Here is a 19,345-nt window from a genome sequence, read left to right on the forward strand (position 1 = left end):
GCAATCACTCCTCTCCTACTCTGTCTGCCCTTTATTACATTGCTCCCTTCACCTGAACCCCTTGCCTTGCTTCTTCAGTTGCACAACCGAAAGCTTTGAAGTGCAGTTTGGGGACTGGGGGGGGGGAAGGCGATGTCCAGCAAAACCGGTAACTGCTAACTGCTGTTTCTGAAAGTCTGCCCTTTTTCTTTACCTGCTGTGTGTTCCTTGCAGAACGCTGCCACTCACCTGCCTACCTGCAGCACCTTTGAGCCATAAGCACTTCCTACAAGCAGGTTTGCTCCTGGAGCACCTGCAGCTGTGTTCAGCACCAGCACTCCGCACCCTTCAGGCAGGAGGCCCAATGCAGGTGCTTTGCATCTGGCAAGATTAAAAAGCCACACAGCCTAGAGAGGCACTGATATTTTATTTGCAACTGTATAAGCGTAAAAGTGTTTTCTTATAGCTGTTCTGTCTATACTTCTCCTTTTTTCTCCACTTGTTTTAATGGCCTGTTCCTGCCCTGCGGCCGGCCTGCTTCCCCTCGATGGGCGCCATTTCCACCGGCGGGGGAGAGGTTATGAGGCGGGGGCCGCGGGGGCTGAGGGGTGCGGGCGGGCACCGAGGCCGGAGCGGGAGAAGCCGCCGCTTGCCCCGGCCCAGCTTCCCCCACCGCGGGTGCCGAGGCACGGCCATTACGCCCCCCGGGCCCGGCAGCAGCGCCCCCCCCCGAGCCCGCCCGCCTGACGGTGCCCGCGGGCGCAGGCGCTGCTGCCGCCGCGAGTGGACGAGCGGCTCCGCCAGCGCGGGAAGGCGGGCGCGGACGCCGGACGTCTCCTCACGGCGGCGCCTCGCCCGGCCCCGCGGCTGCGCGCCCGCAGCCTCCCTCAAGGCTGGCCGGCATGGCGCGGCTGCTGGCACCGCCGCCGCGGCAGGTGTGGTGGGCTCCTGCGGGGCGGGGAGCGGGGGTCGGGCGGGCTCGCATCCTCGCACGGCCCGGCAGGGCGAGGCGGCGGGGCCCCGGTGCGGGCTTGCCCGCGGCGTTCTGCCCTCGTTCGCCGGCCGCGACCCCAGTCAGGCCCCTCCCGGCGGCAGGCACCTGGAGCCCGCACCCGCCGCCCTGGGCGGGGGCTGTCCGGCGGCGAATTCACCTGTGTTGTAGTGGCAGTGGCAGGCATAAGTCGCCTCTCCTGCCCTCTCCCTCTGGGGGCTATCAAACCTGCTGGGCTGCTCCCCTCTGCTCTCCAGGGGCGTGGCCGCCATCTTGGCCCAGCTCCTCAGGTCTGCAGGAGGTTCTGGCCCTCTCCTGCCTCCTTGGCACGTTGGCTCCCACAAGGTAGTTGATTCACAGGCTTTAGTGCTTGTACTCGTTCCATCTGTGTGTCTTCATTACCTCTGCAGCTTTCACATCCTGCCGCTGTCCCTAACGGGCACGTTTTGGGTCAGGTTTGGGATGTGTTCCCAAAATGGCGGCAGCAGGATTAGGTCTGTGAGTGAGGAGACTGGCAGCTCTGTGCTGGCTGCCGCCTGGGGTGGCAGCAGGATGAGCCACCCCTCGGCAGGTTTGTTTTCTGAAGTGAAAGCCTGTCAGGTTTAGAACCTCAGATTCATCAAAGGAACAAACAAATGGGTCAGGCTCAAGGGCTCAGAAATACTCAAATGCAGTACAAGTTGCATGAGCTTTGCTGGAGGAATCAACGAAGGGTGCTACTGGATTCTTTAAAACTGTCTCATAGGTGATGGCTGCTGTCATTGAGTCTGCAAGCTTTGATGAGGAACAGCTGTCTAATAAGAGAGAAACTATGACCTGGAAGCCCAGAAAAGGTAAGCCTAAAATACCAGGACAAAGCAAAGCAGATGGTGAGTAATGAAACTTGTGCTCTCTTGAGGAAATACGCTTAAAACTTTTGGTGATGCATAGGAAATGTCTCCTCAGTTACTGCACTAAGTTATTTTCACGTATATAATTTGTGTATGCCTTGGTGCAAGAGTTACTAATACTACAAAATTTATTTTTTAAATTTATATATTTTTTAAACAGAGCTGTGGTCTTTCAACATACTTTTTTTGAAATACCAACAGGTGAATGAGGTGAAACAAGACTGCTGGGTCCTTTGCCTTAGTTTAAAAAGTTATTTTCCATCAACAGTCCTTCATCATTTTCCATCAAAATCCTGACTTGGGCTAGTGTTGTGATACAAGCCTATGTCCAGTGTTCCCAAGCATCTGAAACCCGAAGGAGCACTGTAGTGACATTACATATGTAAGAAACTACATATATTATAATTAGATTTGTAGTCCCAAAGTGCATTTGTATAGCTGTCTGAATTAACGCATGTGAAGCATTTAATTGTTCCAGTTTAATTTCTAAGTATCTGTTGACTCTTTTTTTACTCATTTTAGAATGTCCACTGAAGAATATTCCAAGTGTTCTTGATAGTGAATCTGAAGAAAGTGAATTTTCTGATACCTCTCACAATGAAAATGTCAGTGGTTCTCCTGTTGACTGTGCTCATATACATCCTGACCTGGAAGATTTGGATGGTGAAGTCTCTGGTATGCCTGAGGCGGTAACTTTTCCAGAGCTGCAAACTGCTACTGTGTATGAGGTGGAGGACTGGGATAAAGAATTGGAGGAGTCTGAAAGTAATCCTTATGGTGAGTACAGATTTACTTGTGCTTCATTTGAGTTTTGCTTAGTATGTGATTTGGAGGTAGGTGCTTTGCAGGAGAGCGAGTGTTGCTGTTGGCTGCATGGATTTTCAATGCGTAATTTTGTTGTCAAATACAGGATTTCAAGGCAGTGTTGTAAAATTCACACGAAACTTGCTTGAGGAATTGAATTCTTAAGGAGTGGAATAGTAAGGAGAAGAATTGTATGTGCTGATTGAGTTTCTCTGGGGAAGCTAGGTCTCAGAGGTGTATCTGTTATTCTGAAGCAGAAGAGAAACCTATATGGAGTGCAGGAATGTAACTTTTTTTGTGTAAAAGGAATTTTTCTTTTCCTCCATGAAGACTCATTCAGTTTGTACGCTGTAACGGCCCTCTTAGAGCTTGAAGTCCTTTGGAGGGGAGCAGTGCAAGTGCTCGGTCTCAGTGTATGGTTTGTTGCTGTAGGCTGGTTGGTGGTTTTTTGTTTGGTTTGTGGGTTTGGTTTTTTTTGTGGTAGCTGTTTTGGGGTCAGTCCCATGGACAAAGATGGCAATGGATAGAAGCAGTTTTATCCATGTCTTTAGGGTTGTATTAATCCTCCAGTTTGTAAACTGTTTTACAGTGACTTGTGTGTTGAACTGAATCTCAGTCTTCGTTTGCTAGGCTGTATGTCGGCATCAAACAAGTGGATGGAGTTTAGCCAGCAGTAGCTGATAACCTGCTGTGACTTTGTTGATGCAGAGTAGTACCATTTCCATTTTCTTCTCATTAATACGTATCTTTTGTAACTAATACAAACGCTTTTTTCTTTGCTTAGGAATTGTCAAGTCTTTGTTTATTTTAATTCCGTAAATGGCTGTTTGTATTCAAGTTCCATCATTTGATAATGGAAGGAAGTGGGAAAGTTTTTGTAGCCTTTCCTATAAAATCATTCTGATTTTAAAATGGAGATACAGTAGTGGTTTTTCACACTGGGTAATCTGAGTGAATCCTTTTTGGATATTTCCTTCTCCTCCATTCTGGGCTTTCCTTTTAATCTCCCATCTGCTCAAATTTATGGAACATCTTGATTATTTTTTTTTCACTTGAACTGCCACAGGTTCTCTTTTCCTTTATTTAACTAACACATCCTTCCTTTGTGAGGATTTGGAGAGCATAAGCTACAGGTGAGGAAGTTGTGATTATAGGATTCAGGTGCTTGTGAAGGATACAGAGTATAAGTGTCTGAGTGGTGAACTAGCACAAATAAAAGATGTACTTGATCAGCCATTTTATGGCTTTTAAAAAGCTTTTTAAAAATGCTTGCTTTGATGGTGTGTTTGGCAGTGCTATTGGAAGGCTGAGACATGGATATACTGTGGTCGATCTTCTGCTGCCCCATACTCTAGGCTTTTCATTTGCTCAGTCCTTCCAGTGTCTGCTGGCTAGAAATCTGCTTATATTAAAGGACTCTGCCCTGTTTTTGTGCTAAGTTGGTTAAATAACAGGCTTATTTGGCTTAATTTTAGCCTAGTGGAAATGTTCAGAACTAGTTTTTGCAGGACCCCACCCTTCCATTCTGTCCAGTGACCCAGTTCTTAAAGGGTTGGAGGGTTCCTAATTGGATTGGGATTGCCTATGTTGTTCTTAAAGGGTTGGGATGTGCCTACGGAGGCAGCAGGAAGGTGTAGGGGGAAATAAAAGTAATGGTTTCATGAGCCTTTTATGCCTGGAGAAAACGTAGAAGAACTGCACGCATCGTAAGAGCTGGTGATTGGTGTTCTGAATCCAGGTTTATTGTTGAGCTTTGTAGAAAACTGCTTTTTCTTCCTTGGCAAAAAACTTCCTTAAAATGAAGATGTTGCCAAATTCAGCTTTCTTTTTTGCTTTGTAGGCCTAATTCATGAGTGCTGGTGGATCAAATTGAAATAGTTAATTGGAAGATGCTGTAAACCTGCAAAATTACCTGCTACACTATACCAACTTTTCCAAGTATCTCCCATGGTTTAAATCTTTTCTTTGATCTTCTTTAGATGCTGGTGATCTCCACTGTGGAAGCTTTCAGGAAAGTAATCTTTTGGCCTCATACTCATGGCGAGAGGATTCGTTTTACAACCCAGGCTGTCACCATGCAGCTTGCCTTGTTTTTACGCCACCAGTTAGAATGACTGAGACTGGCCAGTTTGATGATGCTGATGAATGAGGTTGACCCTGGTCAGAAACAAGTTTGGCTTCTGAGTTGGATTATGTTCTTCACCGTTTGAGTCATGTCGAGTCCTTTGGCTTGCTTGCAGAGTTCTGCGTAAGGCCAGAAATGCTACACCTTCTCTGAAGTTTTGCTTAGATTGCTTCTGAGCTGGTTATAAGTTGACTGTGCTTGACCTCTGGAAACAAGAGTGCAGGTGCTAGCTGTAAGGAGTCATTGCATTTCTGGACTTTTTGTTTGTATTACATAGATTTATGTTGTTGCTAATTAATTGCTTGAGAGGAAGTATTTAATTTCTAAACTTCAGCTTTGCCAGATTTGACATGTTGATCCCTGTGTGTTCATGTAACTTGAAGTTTTCTTTCCTCTTCATTTGATGCTGTCAAATTGGTTCAGGTAGCTTTGAAAACTCCTTCCAGCATCTCTGTTGTATTTCTGTGTTGCCATTTGTGATTCCTGTCTAATACTGGTGTTTAACAAAATTAGCCATGACAAATACAGAATGAGTTGTTTTGGTTTTATTTTTATGTATTTCAGTATAAAGGAATTACAAATCCATGGTACGCATCTTGCAAATACACATGGGCACGTAGTAAGTTGGGCCTGCTGCTTCCAGTAGGAATGCTGAGTGCTTAAGACTGCCTCCTGACAAATATTTCTCTACATCAGACCTTGTATATGGGCATATTATCCTTAGGTCTCACAGTTGTCTTTATAACAGTCTCATGCAACATCGGACATGTAGTGATGAAGAAAGTATCTATGCTTGTATAATGTCTTGCACTATATAATCTCTGTGTCCTGCAGACAGTAGTGGATTAAGGTTCCTGGTACTGCTGGTATGTTTCTGGTGGTGCTGTGTTGTAGCAAATGAGGAGATGAGAATGCAAAACACCTCCATAAAGTCTCTTAAGAGAATAGCTGGAACTAGAACCATATCCTTCTTGCCTTTGCCTTGGAGTTAAAGGAAACATTCTCAAATGAAGTACCTAAGTGGAGTGAATGGCTGGTCACTTGAATAGCAGTAATCTTCAACTAATGCTCACGTTTCGTTAATCACTTCTCTCCCAAGAGTTTTTTGAAGGCTTTGTTTTGACACTGACACACTGGAGCACAGTACTCATGCTTGTTTGTTAACTTCTTGCCTGAGAATCTTTATCACTGGAAGACTTTTTTTTTAAATAATCTGTTGCTTGAGACTGAAGTAATTCATGCATTAGTTTGGAAGGAGGAAGTGAATGACAGTGATATTTGCGTAATCTTTTCCTAAAGAGCAGAGGACAAGAGATTGGATGAGTCTTTTCTTCTGGTACCTTGCAATTCCTGGTTATGTCTAAGTACCCAGCAATCAAAGCAGAGTGGAAGCCTGGTGTTGAGGTTGCAAGAAAGAGGGCCTGTTCTTTTATTCTTATATATTGGAGCGATATAGGGATTAGTATCTCCATCCAAACGTACCTTGGCATGCCTCCAGGACATACAGCAGAAAGCACAGTCTAACAGACTGTTCTTTCGCTGCACAGCTAGAAAGCCCTAGCTGTGCTCTCTAAGGCACTGGACATGCTTTTTTATTTTGTGGCCTGCTGTGTGTCAGAGAGGAGTGCAGCTCTTTTGAGTCCTGCATTAGTTAGAACACGCACTCCACCCTGTGGAACAGAAATGAGAATTGATTATGCTCAGCTTATCAGGTTTGGATACATAGTAGCTTCTTTCTCTGACTGAGAAGACTGGAATGGAACTATGAGCATGACTGTAACTGACTCATCAGCTAGAGAAAAATCGTTGATTTGTGTTTATAACTGCATTATTAATAAATAAAAATTGAGTAGAGTACTGCTGCAGTAACAATACACTAGGATATTGTGGAAGTTCCTCTGAAAAAGCACAGATGATTTTGTGAGCCTATTTATCATTTCCCAGTCTTCAGCTGTAGATGTCAATGCTCAACACCACACTGCAGAGGGCAGCAAAAAATTGTCTACCCTGCTCAGCGGATTTTCGACTGGCGCCAAGTTTCATCAGCCAGTGTCAGATCCCCGAGCTGATTTCTAGCATTGATAGGAGTTCAGATCTGTGTTCTGCATAGTCCTGTTGTTCCCCAGTGAGACTGATTCATGGCCCTGATTAGTTTCTCTCTTTTTTTTTTTTTTTTTTTTTTTTATTTTTTTATTTCATTCTGAAGTTATACTTACCGGACTGAAAAATTTCTCCCATGGCTGAGAAAAGAACATCACTTGACTTCAGGCTTAATATATTTTTTTAGTGTGCTTGTGGGAGATGTCGCACTGTATTTAATAAAGATAAAACTAACAGAATTCTGTGGAGGCAAACCTGCCGTTTTTAGAATTGTTTTAAAAGGATAACCAAAAGGCCTTTATAACATTGAACAGGATGATCTTCTGCGTGGTTCCTAAATTCCATCAGTACCACAGTCTTCAAGCCATTTTCTATGCACTCTATAAATATTTTTTAGCTTGTACCTTTAATTGCTATCAGCATTGTCTAGCTTGACTGTTGTTATTTGAGGAGAAATTGTCTTGAATGGCTCCCTTGCCAATCTGTTTGTGTTTTTAATGATTGTAAACATAAAAGATCTGTTTTCAGTACCTTTTAAGGTTAAAACTGACAGCACCCCCAACAGCTTTGGAAAAAACCTGAAGATTTTAGAGCAGAGATGGATTGCCCTCTCTAGGGATATGTTGGCAAATGTAACTTCATTTGTCTTGGCCCTGCTTGTTAGGGAAGGGGCTTAATGTGAAGCTTGATCTGAATACTCACAAACTTCAGTGGGATTAGAAAACCAGATGCAGACTTCTCAGAAAGCATCTCCCTGGACGGATTTGAAACCAAGCTCACAGATTCCAATGTTTCTGCACTACAGAGTGTTTCAAATTCCATAGTGAATCTTGCACTGAACCTGTTTTGTGTTGACACAAGCATGTCATTCTAGGCAAGAATATGTTGCAATTAAAAACATAAGCTAACACATAAGCCAACAATTCAAGCCAAGAGTGTCAACCCTTCAGCCTGCTCAAATTATTGGAGGGAAAAGAGTCCCGTTACAGAATCAAGATCATAAATATTTTATGCACACAAGAAACGCATTGGCAGTACATAAATTTTCCAACTAATTTATCAGAAGTGTCAAAGATTTCTCAGTTAATATATGTATAAAATAAATGTGCATATATATCTAACAAGATTTCCCCCTTCTATACCTATGGTGTAAGATGCCATTCAAAGGATGGAAGGCTTTACTACAGGTTAGTATGATTACTGGGTTTATATTGTGAGGGAGGCTTGGTAGTGTGACATAATAATGGTGACTCAGAAGGAGACTTGGGTACAGCACTGAAGTGCCATTGCTTTTCTTCCCGTTTTACAGGTAGAGATAATGATACCAGCCTGTTTGTAAAGTACTTCAGATACTCCGAGCAAGAAATTTTTTCTAACTAGTGAGGTGTTTGGAAAAACAAAACAGAACTTTGCATTTTCTTTGAACAGGCCAGCAAAGAAATGAAAACTTGCTTTGGGTGCATCTGTTATTTCCTTTGAGACCTAAAGGGAATGATTTGCAGGAGGAAATAATTGAAGGAAATGTGTTCATATTTCCTGTTGATAAGGTACAGCATTTAATTCATACATCAGATTGAGATAGTGGTTTCTTGCTCTTATATAACCACAAAATCCAGGCCATTTTAGTGTCTTTTAAAGACATTACTGCTTGATTTGTTGTTTTGTCCCATCTTTTAACTAGTGTGCTTTCACTCTTAAGCTGAGAAAATGCTTCCACTGTTGAGGGGACTATGTGAATAATTTCACAGGCTAAAGGAAAAGTGCTGATCACAGCAGCTCATCCTCACCGTCTGCTGCTTCCAAGGACACCAGTGTAAATCCCATTGTAACAGGGGTTGTTTTGTGAATCTAGTGAGTAAGTCTCTGTGGGCACAGGGAAGGAACTTGTGATACTTACCCTCTGTGGTTCTGTATCACAAACGTAGACATGGGAGGCTTGAGTAGATAAAGTTGTGGTGGGGTTGTTAGTTCTGGGAGTACCAGCTGCTCATAGCCTAGCTTCCTAGATGGGCAGAAGAAACCGTAACCTACTAAAAAAATGCTGCAAAGTACACAACCCTAATAATTGGTTTTAGTGGTAGAAACAGCTTCATTTAACCATTTGTTATAGGTCCTCAGTTGGTATGAACTGTTGCAGCTCATTATGCGGGTAGAAGCTCTGACCCTGTATAGCCCCCTATGCAATGCCTGTGTCACCTCTGAGCTAAAGTTCACGTTCAGTGTTTCATTATTGCTGTGGATTTTAGTTTTTGATATAATTCCTTGTAACTTGACCTTCTCAGAGCAAGAACCGTGATTGTAGCTCAATGTCTGTATTTGCTTCTTTTCAGCTTGTTGTGGAGTCTGTGTGGTTTGTCCTGCCCCTCAATGATAACAAATTTCAGGACACGTAGATGAAATCAGCCTAGGAAAATTAACTTCTTAGTAAGTCTTGATTCTGTGGCCTGAATTGTTTTAATCAAACCTTTTCTGATCTGCCTGCAACTTCTGAATTTAGACCTGGAACATCTTTTCATTGTATGATGCAGGAACGTAAGACTGAGTTGTGTAAGTTGTATGTATTTGTTTATGAGCCTGAGGTCTCAGTTTATTTCCCTCAAAGTAAAATGCAAGTTAATTCTGCTCAGCCCTTTTTGAGCAGTCCTTAGTAAAATTTACATTGGTCAACACATTTTCTGTGAGATCTAGAGTGCCAGAGAATGCCAAGTTCATATCATGCTGCTTTGCTTTGCAGTTTTAATTGGTATAGTATTGCAGATGTTTGTTCTGACATTAAACAAGTCATTTAGTATTTCTACCTCTAGCTTGGGAACTACTCCAGAACTTTTTCACTAAGAAGTTCTTTCAGTTACTTAATGCATACTAGAAAATATTTTGATGGGTTTTGATGATTTGATCACCGATAGACTAATATAATTTCATCTGTAATCTTTGTCCAGACACCTTATGGGTTTATGAATAAATGTGCAACATTAAATATAGTACTGGCTGGCTACAGTTGGCTGGAAATTGTGTAACTCCATCTCCGGTGTTACATGCTCCAAGGCTTCTGGGGAAGTAAATAGGTGTGACTGATAAACAGGACCTACACTCCTCAACAGGGAATACAACCTCCTTTTATGTAACTGGAGTTCCAGATAGTAATGAAAAGTATTTTAGCTGGGCAGGTCTTGTCACTCTTGGTGACAGTACTGTTGTAGAATTGGAATAGCAAAGTCAGAGGAGTGGCTGATATTGCAACATAAGCATGAGCAACAAATCAAAATAATATATTAGTGGTTATATTAGTGGTCATCTTAGTAACTTTTAGGGAAAGTGGTGATAAACTGGAACCTTGTTCAGCACTAGATCTGAATTTCTAGCCCAGGTAGGAGCCACTGAAAGCGATGCTATTTGAAGCCAATTCATATTGAGTTATTTGGCACCAATGAATACTGAGATGGTAGTGTCTTAGGTGGATGGGGACTGTAAGTAGCTCCAAAAATACCCTTTCTGTCAGGAGAGAAGCATGTTAACCTGTTTGGTCTGGATTTGATATACCGTGAAGTGGACAGTATTAGAAAACTTAGGAACCGCAACCAAAATAGCATCCCTTGTGAAAATGAAATATCTGTAGAGGAGGATAACTAGGAACATCTAGATTTTAAGTTCTGCAGGGCTGCTAGATTCTTCTGCTTGAAGCCAGAGAGATTTCTGGGGCCCTAGTGGCTGTATTTACTGCATTTTGCCAAAATATACTGGATGTCATATGAAAAAACAGCTGATATTGCATTGCAATTCAGAACCGTTCTTAAAACTCCCCTAGGGAAAAGGGGAAGGGTGTAGCGGGGAAATTAATACAGCTGCTATTTTAAACTTGACATAGATAGGCATCACTTCGGTCATGTAGCCTAGCCCTCCATCCTCCAGGGTACAGCCAAGGAATTCTTGTGGCAGAAGAAATGCTTCTTCCATATTGTAAGCTTTTACTTCACAGAAAAAAGTAAAGCTATAAATACAGATTTAATGATTTAGTATAAACACGTGAGATGATGCACACAATAGTACCTGGAGTGTTGATCTGCTGGAACAAGCCCTTGTCCCTGTGTGTATGCCTGAGGAACACCATGTCGGGGGAACAGGTCTGGTACAGCAAGCTGTGGCTGTGTTCTCCTTGTGCAGCAGAAGAATCTATAAGGGGAGTTTGCAAATTTTATTTCAGCTGTGGTTAGCTCGTATCACAAACTGAAGCGGGACAAGTGGTAATCTGAAATGAATGCACAAAGGTGGAGCCTGTAAATAGCCACAGTGCTAATTCAGAAGTCGTCGTCATTTTCTTGTCTTCTGGTGCTACTGGATTTGTTAGAATACTAGACCCCGCCTTGTTCTCAGTGTTATGTTTATCGGTACCTTCAGTTCCATACTTTTCGAACAGGCTATTATTTTCCTGGTTTGAAACACCTTTTACCTTCTGTTTTGTTCTAGCTTTTCTGCATCATTCATTCTTGATTTGATTGGGCCTGTAGCTCTGCAGCTTGTAGTTTGCCAGAAGTCTGGTTGGGATTGAGCAGATATTATAGATAAAGCCACTTAGATAAATGTTTCTCAGACAGAGACTGCCTGTCTACTAGTTCAGAACTACATTTAGTTCTGTTATCTGCACTTGTGTTAGTAGGTGGATTAGATTTAATTTGGTCTTTTGGAGGGAAGCAGGTGAACTGTTCTTCAGACAGATCTGGGATTTGGTTTAAGGACAGGCTTTCTTATGTGGTCTGTAGAGTGCATTGTAGCCCTATAGGAATGCTCTGTGTGTCTGGTTCCTGCCTGCCATTTTGAACGCTAACTTTAATGATTGTGCTTCTAATTATGTACAGAGGGAAATTCTCAGATGAAAGAACAGGGAGTTTCATCATCTGTCCCATTAACTGCAGCAGGGTTTCTGTTGTTCAAAGGGGCGACTGCCTAGAACCTGCTCTTAATATTAACAGTGAGGGGAAGCTCCTCTCAGGTACACTGGCTGCACAAGGCACCTGCCATCGCTCCACAATCTGTAACTCATTAAAGGATGTATTTACTGACTTCTTAAATCAGCCGCATCTTTGTCACTTAGAGGTTACATTACTGTCATTTAATTTGATTCCATCTGAAAATGGGGTAGATGTGGATTTTTTGCCAGCACATGGCAGCGTGGCTGTTCAGTGTTATAGGACTGGGGAAACTAGTAACACTCAGCCTCTGTGATCTTGGTGGCCTGTACACAAAAGGGCTAAGTTCAGTGTACTGCTAATGGACTTAACTGTTTCCTAATTGAGACTCCGGGTACTTGGGAAACAACCTTTTTCACTACATATCCTTTCAAGTTTGGCTTAGTCCTGTTCAGTTTCCTGTTCAGGACATTGCTAAGGCTTTAATGCTAGATTCCACCACAGTTCAGTCCTCTAGGCTTGGCAGTAGGACTTTCCTGGTTTGGGGGCTTATCCCTATGGTTTGTGTTTCACTTTCTGCTTGGATTTTCCATTTTGGAAGAATTCTTTTCCTTTTCTGTCCTTTTTTTTTTTTTTTTTTTTCTTTGTAGCTAGTGGCTGCTTCTGCCTGTGGTTAAATTTAGGTTTTGTTTCTACCTGTAGTACTAAGAAGAAATGCATTCTTTATTATAGCAATGCCCACCTTGTGTAATAACCTGAGAATTGTATCAACAGTGAGTGTGGGAGGAAGCTGAAATGAGGTAAACATGGGAGAACAGAGAGAGAAAGAGTGTGCAGTGACTGTGCTCATTTTTACAGCTGGAGCATGCTTCAAGTTTGACTTGATTATTTCCTCTATCTGAAACCTCGCCTAACTGAGTGGAGAGCTTTCCCTTCTGTAGAGCGCCTTGTATCCTTTTTTGCTGTATTTGCTGTTACCTCAGACATGACACTGATGTGAAAGGGATATTTATTTTTAGCACTTCTTCCCTTGCAGGTTCTGTTTGACTGTTCAATGCTATTTTAATGATGTAGGCAACAGCTGTTTTCTCCATGTCTTATCAAATATCCTCCATGTTCTAATAATAACAAAGAAGTTTCTGTATTCTTGGCTATTCCGAATTTCTACGCGAGGGATCTCATTGCACCTCTTTACAAGGACTGCAATCTAGGAATAGATACTTGTGGCTAAATAGACAGATAGATTCTTTGCTTTAAAAATTTAAGTATGATTGAGGATTTAGCATTAGTTTTATCTTGATTCTATCATTATATCTAGATTGACATTTAGAGCTGTTTTTTTTGACAGCTCGGTAGTTTTAACTATCTTCTTGCTTTGGTAAAATGAGTATACCAGTGTGTTTTGCCATCAGATGCTGTAGGGATGATTTAGAGTAATTTCTGTTTTTGTTAACGCTTCCATTGACTATGCTACTCTTCACAGATTCTTGTTTTGTGATTCCTTTCTTCCCCTGTGTATTTCCATTTATCCTTTTTGTTGCCTGTTTACTATCGCGAAACTGATACTGTAGTGATTTGTCTAATTTTACAGGAGGTGTCTCTGATAATTATCTGGCAAAATATGGTGTCTGCACCACTGTTAAATGGTATCCTTTTTTTTTTTTCTGTTGGACGAGACTGCATGTGATTTAACTGGTCCTTCAGGTGGTCCATAGGAGTCCCATGCTGAATGACAGGACATGACAGACGTGTGTACCATACCTCTCATTGCCGTGGTCACACCCAGAAGCAGGGTAGTATGAACTAGTACTCTACCAGAAAACTAGTACTCTAGGGCAAAGTCCTATTGATCATAACAGCGTTGGCATACCTTGATAGACCAGAACTGTGATAATGTGACAGATCCCAAATTCCTTCTGACTTCATATTTTCATTGCTGGTGTTTTTTATTGTGGATTTTTAAACCATTACACACCTAAGATCTGGTAGAGATGTGTGTTTCAGTGGAGAGTTCGTCATGTTTAAGAGTTGTCATAATTATCTAGAGAAAATTCTGGATTTCTGAAATAGTTGCTTGTTTTCACGCTTTTTACAGTCTGCAGTATACAACAGAAGAATGCAGTGTATTCTTGGGCATGGAAACTTATTCTGCTACTGAAGTGCTTAATCAAATTCACTAGTAATAAATAGCATGTTTTTTCTTGCTTAGCAGTCTTCAGCAGTGAATTTCAGAAAGCCTTTTGCAGGTGGATTTCATTCTGACAGAACATTCCAACATAGCTCAGTGTCAGCTTTATTCATTCTTCTATCCATTCAGCTACGTACTTATTTTAAAATAAATTTGATATTGAACAGGATTTGGAAGACAAAGTATTTCAGCTACTCTTAACAACTTATGAGTTAGTCACCACAGCACACTGCTTGTTCTGTCTTCCAAAAAAATGAACATTTGCAAACACTTCATTTGGCTTAAAAAAAAAAGTGTTTTCAAGGACAGTAACAGCAGAAGTAGAAAGCACTTAGAAAATTTTCCATGTCAAGACTGATATGAAAATTATATTTAGAAAGTAGCTATGTTGTAAAGTGCTTCAGAGGCCACTGCTAGTAAACATGAATAGCTTCATATATTGAAAATCATGGGTCTGATGGAAAAAAAATGGCTTGAATGCCATTTGAATGTGATTTGCCAAATTAAATATCTATTAAAATTTATAATGAAAATTACATTGCTGCTATGGCTACAAAAGCTTCCTTAGTTCCAGGACTGCAGTGCATTTCACTTCAAAGGAGAATCCCTTTTCCCCCATTCTTTCAGTATAATCAAATAGAACTTGCAAAAGTGCTTCTAATTTGCATGCATTAGTTGATGAAACTTGGTGCCATGAGGAATCAAAAAAATGGAAATACAAAATGTATGCTTTTATTTCACAACATCTTGAATTGAATCTCATTAAGTCATATTCTTCAGTTTGTACTGTAGGACAAAGGTAACCATCCTGTGTCTGGGAGGACAAGTATGACTCACAGTGACCCATTGAATATGGGTAGAGCTCTAGCAGATACTGCTGTGGGTCTTCTGTGTGCGTTATTAAGAGAATGCTTAGTCGCACGTTTGCGTTTGAGTGGCTTAGGTTTATGCCCACTTGTTCTTAAAGCAGGTCTTGCACCACTGAATATTTCTACTGTAAATTATGCCTTGACTAGTAAATGACAAGGTTAAGGACAAATGAATTCTGTGGTCAAGATATGCCATTATTGTTTCATTAGGGCTCATTTCCCCTGAAGCTGCAGGTGCTGCCCCCATTGTCATCATGGCTGATTGCTGCAGACTGTTTGTGGGTCTGTTGGAAAGTAAAACCTGTTACTTTAATGTGAAGGGATGGACATAAGCTCCATGGTGAGATCCTGTTAGACGCTTCCTATGCAGCTTTCCTCACTGAGCTCAATAAATTATAATACTAGCAAGGTTATAAAACCAATACAGAATGAAGCAGAGGAAATAAAACCAGAGGGTTTTGCTCTGTCATCTTGGGATCTGGCCTGCAATGACAGCACATCTGCCCAGCAAAGGTCAAAGATCAAGTGCTTCTGACACTGCTTACTTTTGTCAGGGATTGTTCCCTTTGTACTGAGCACAAAAGAGTGTCTGTTTAGGCATTTCCCATTGTGTCCTCTAGGGTCGTTATGCAAAGATGACTCTTGTTGTGGCCATATATTTTCTGCAAGTTATCAAACGTTTTTTCTCCGATGTGGAGCTTTTGCTTATGGTTTGAAACTATTTTTGACATGTACATACCTGCCTGTGTAAATAACTAATGGAGGGAAAGTGTTTGCTGAATTAATCTGCTTTAGAGCTGCAAAGCTTTGTGTCCTTCAGTAAAACAATTGACAAGGCACATGAAAGCATTCAGTTGTTAGTTGTGAGTGTGCACATTTGGCCAAGCCATGGCATTCCTGGTGACACAATTCCCTATTCCCTTCCATGCTGTCCTGTCTGATGTGGGCTGGGCTGGTTCAGGTGGAGGGGCGTGCAATGGTGTCTTTCAGCCTGCTGCATCCACAGAAGAGGAGGGTGTGGGTCTCTAATGTACCACTCACGGCCAGATTCATAGTGGATCGGTCTGGGTTCTGGAAGTGCCTTGAAGGCTTCCTTGAGTGAAGATGAGAAGCAAGTGATGAAGATTAATATTGGCTATGAGTTTTGTTGTAGCTTGGAAATGTTTATAAAATCTCCTACCCCTTATGCAAAACTACTTGTTTATTTCAGGTGAAATATATGGGTGGTTGCTATACCAATCTTCCTGAGGTTTATAAGGAGTTGAATGAAAGATGTTTCTTTAAGCATTTGATAGCCTTAGGTCCATCTTTCTGTAAGAGCCTTTATCCGCTTTGCATGCTCTTTAGTTGAAGTAAGTAAAATCTGTATAATTTTGTACACAGAGAAGAAAGGGATTAAAATTTGAAATTGCCATATCTATCCTTTTTTTCATATTAAATAAACAGGGTACTGGTTATTTAAATCCTACAAACAGTTTTGAAAATAGCTGAAAGCCCTCGCAGATTGGCAGCATGCAGTCAAGATAGTTATTTATGAAAGCAAAGTGATTTCTATATGCACCTTTACAAGTGTGTAATTGGGTACATCTAAGACGTATTTCGGAAAGACCTGTTCGCCAATACCAGTGTGTCTCAAAGTTCAATTTCCTGGCACTTTTGAATCCGCTGCCTGAACACATTGTGAGGATTGGAAACATCATGTGGCTTGAATAAATAAAAACACCAAATTGCCTGGGGTGCATCTGTGCCCCCTTGCTGTGCAGTTTGCCTGTTTCTCTGCCATCAGCCTGACAATTTCAATCAAGTATTTAATGGACTCCTGGGGCTTCCCCAGTTTCTCTTCAAGCAGAGCCTGGCACCAGTCTTTCCAAGTCCATAGCAATGAAAAGCTTTATTTTAGCTTCTGATTGTACAGAAATTTAGTGACAGGTAGGAAAGAAATAAACTGGTTGGTTGAGTGCTAAAATAGCAGGAAAGCACTATCTTTAGAAAAAGTTCATAACCTGCATTTTGTTTTGTCAAATTAGGAAGTGCAAAGTATAGAGCAACCATAGATCAGACTTACCAGTAATCTTTTCCAGATTTTGACAGATTGACAGTTTTGATTAAGAGTGTTTTGTTTAATTCCTTTTGCCTTTACACCCGAGAGCGTTCACAGGCCTATGGAGGTTTACACTGCAATCCTGCAGTTTTTTTTTTTAATATAATTGTTGGTCATTAAAAAAAATTGAAGTAAATACTATGAAGACTTTTAATTTTCATTCCTGTTCAGGAAGTTTCCAGATCACCTCTGCCACTTACATAAGTTATTTTCAACTGTTTCTTGTATTTCAAAACCTTATTATTAGAAAGGAACAGTGTATTGTAAAATGGTAACAGTTGCTACTTTGCAATAATTATGGGCTAATGATCTCTTCTGTTCCAAGTAAAAGAAGCCATTGTGATTGTCTCTCAATATTAAGTTTTTAACAGCAGCTGTTGTAACGATTAGTAAAGGTTGAAGTACTGTGTTCTATGTGGAATAGATGTTGGGTTTTTATAATGAGAAAGGTATTCAATATCTTTTTATCCTTCAAGGAGTTATGAATATTATTCCTCCATACAGTAGGTGGAGACAAAGACCTAATGAAAATATAATGAGTTTTATAATGTCTCCTCAAACTGACTTTATTAGCTATGCTAGGTCCTTCCTGACTTCTGGTATTATTAAATTCCTTTAGAAAAATAACAAATATCAAACAATTTTGTTCCAAAGGCTGTTAATTTATGTTTACGTTAAATGCTGTAATTCTTTTGCTGGCTATTATCGACAAATCTGTTCCTTCAAATATAAGGTCTGATTTGGATATTGAGGAGGTATCTGTGAAACCTTTCTGTGCAAGTTCAGATCTGTCTTAGGCCCAGAAATTTAGAGGTCAAAGCACGCCCAGGATTGACTTCAAGTTTGAACATATCTAGAAATTGCCAGTGGTGTAGGAGTTGGATCTCTGCGCAGACTGGAAGATTGAGGTGTGGTCTGCCTCTGTTTATGAAGTGAATTTGTATATGTATGTATGTTTATGTAAATCCTGTGCATGTTTACAGGTGGGTGTTTGCATGCTTACAGCATGCTTGCCGGAACACAGAATATGGCATTGGCATCCTGCCTCTGCCTAAATTTAACTGAAATCTTACAGTGTAATTTGGAGTAGTGAAAACAAATGGGGTATAATCCATAAAGTGGGAAAGATGGTTTTATGAGCTTTTTCAGAAGGAAAATGGAGCTTGCAAGTTTCTCAGATCCACTGGTTGGCTGTTTCAAGTAAGAAATAATCTGTAGATATATTTTTGTTTTAATCTTCTCCGTAATATCATTTACACTGGGCTGCTATATGCTTCTTTGGTAGAGGAGGTCTCTGCCATATGCATCATGTCATGTGTACCGAGGTTGATTGAAATAGTCTTGCCAGAGATGCATTTCCAGATATAAAACAGTGCAGGGTATATTTCTCCTGTTCTATTGGATGCAAAGCAGGTTGCCTTAGGAGAGGAGGCTTTGTCGCATCTGTCCCTTATGCTCAGCTAAGGTTCCAATTTGATATTAACCCCTGTGATTTCACAGATCATGGAAGGCTTCCCTCATTCATTGACGTCAGAGTGGTCTGTTGAAAGTTTCTATGCTGCTTAAAAGACAGAGTTTAGTTGGCGGTGGGTGTTTGTGACAAGGTAGATGCAAGAATGCAAAGTGGAGTTTAACCCAGCAGGGAGGAAGTGGAGAGAAGCCCACATGTCAGGGTAGATCAGATGACCTGAACTCAGAAGCCATTTAACCAACTCTTCAAGAAGGGATTTCTTGCAGGTTCAAAGCTTGAGAAGGATTGCTACCAAGTGTGCTCTGCTCCTCATGGGCCTGTGAGGGGAGTACATCTGCCTTTTTAAAAGAGATAGGTAGGCTTAAGTTTAAAGCAGGAGGATGAGTTATTCTCTTGTTCAGTTCCTAATTATGCCATGTAGCTTTGTGCATATGGGACACATCTTTTAATTTCTCTGGACTCCTTTCACTGGGATCCTGACAAAATCTCCATCTCATGCAGTAGAGTTGTGTGTGAGCTAATTTTTTACCCGTCAGCAGTATGTGCTATGGAAGCTCAAAATGTATGTTATTATTAAATACAGCTCAAATAAAGAGGCAATGAGCAGTGTAGTTTTCCAAAATTAAGACAACACAGGCTTTGGGGGTAACTGGTGATGTGCAAAGTCAAAGCCTGCCGCAGTATCTTGGTCTGTTCTGGTGAGGTGGGTGTTTTGCAGGGCATTTATTTGAATAAATCAAAATATCCTCCAATAAACATTAGTGGGAAGCTGAGAATGACATATAAGTAAGTGGGTGTCTGGATCTTTCCACTAGTGATGCACAGAACCTGTCTTTCCAATGTTTTCAAGTAGAAGCGAAGGGGACTATTGGATTAGAAAGCCTGAACATCTCAACGTTGCTTTAACTCTCAAGGACAGAAGC

The 19,345-nt window shown here is 41.3% G+C and overlaps 1 protein-coding gene across 2 annotated transcripts; it reads left to right on the forward strand.

Moving 5' to 3' along the window:
- The first annotated feature begins 592 nt into the window (after window positions 1-592).
- On the forward strand, window positions 593-5,945 carry COPRS (coordinator of PRMT5 and differentiation stimulator). Of its 2 annotated transcripts, none has more exons than XM_056334319.1 (4): window positions 593-914; window positions 1,716-1,803; window positions 2,383-2,637; window positions 4,644-5,945. In XM_056334319.1, exons 1-4 carry the CDS (start codon window positions 882-884, stop codon window positions 4,811-4,813), a joined length of 546 nt encoding a protein of 181 aa, XP_056190294.1. In that variant the 5' UTR covers window positions 593-881; the 3' UTR covers window positions 4,814-5,945. The 2 variants fall into 2 exon arrangements, with proteins under 2 accessions (XP_056190294.1, XP_056190303.1); XM_056334328.1 differs by lacking the exon at window positions 593-914 and adding an exon at window positions 987-1,315.
- Window positions 5,946-19,345: the final 13,400 nt, after the last annotated feature.

Source organism: Falco biarmicus, chromosome 1 (genome assembly GCF_023638135.1).
Source record: "Falco biarmicus isolate bFalBia1 chromosome 1, bFalBia1.pri, whole genome shotgun sequence".
Classification (NCBI taxonomy): Eukaryota; Metazoa; Chordata; class Aves; order Falconiformes; family Falconidae; genus Falco; species Falco biarmicus.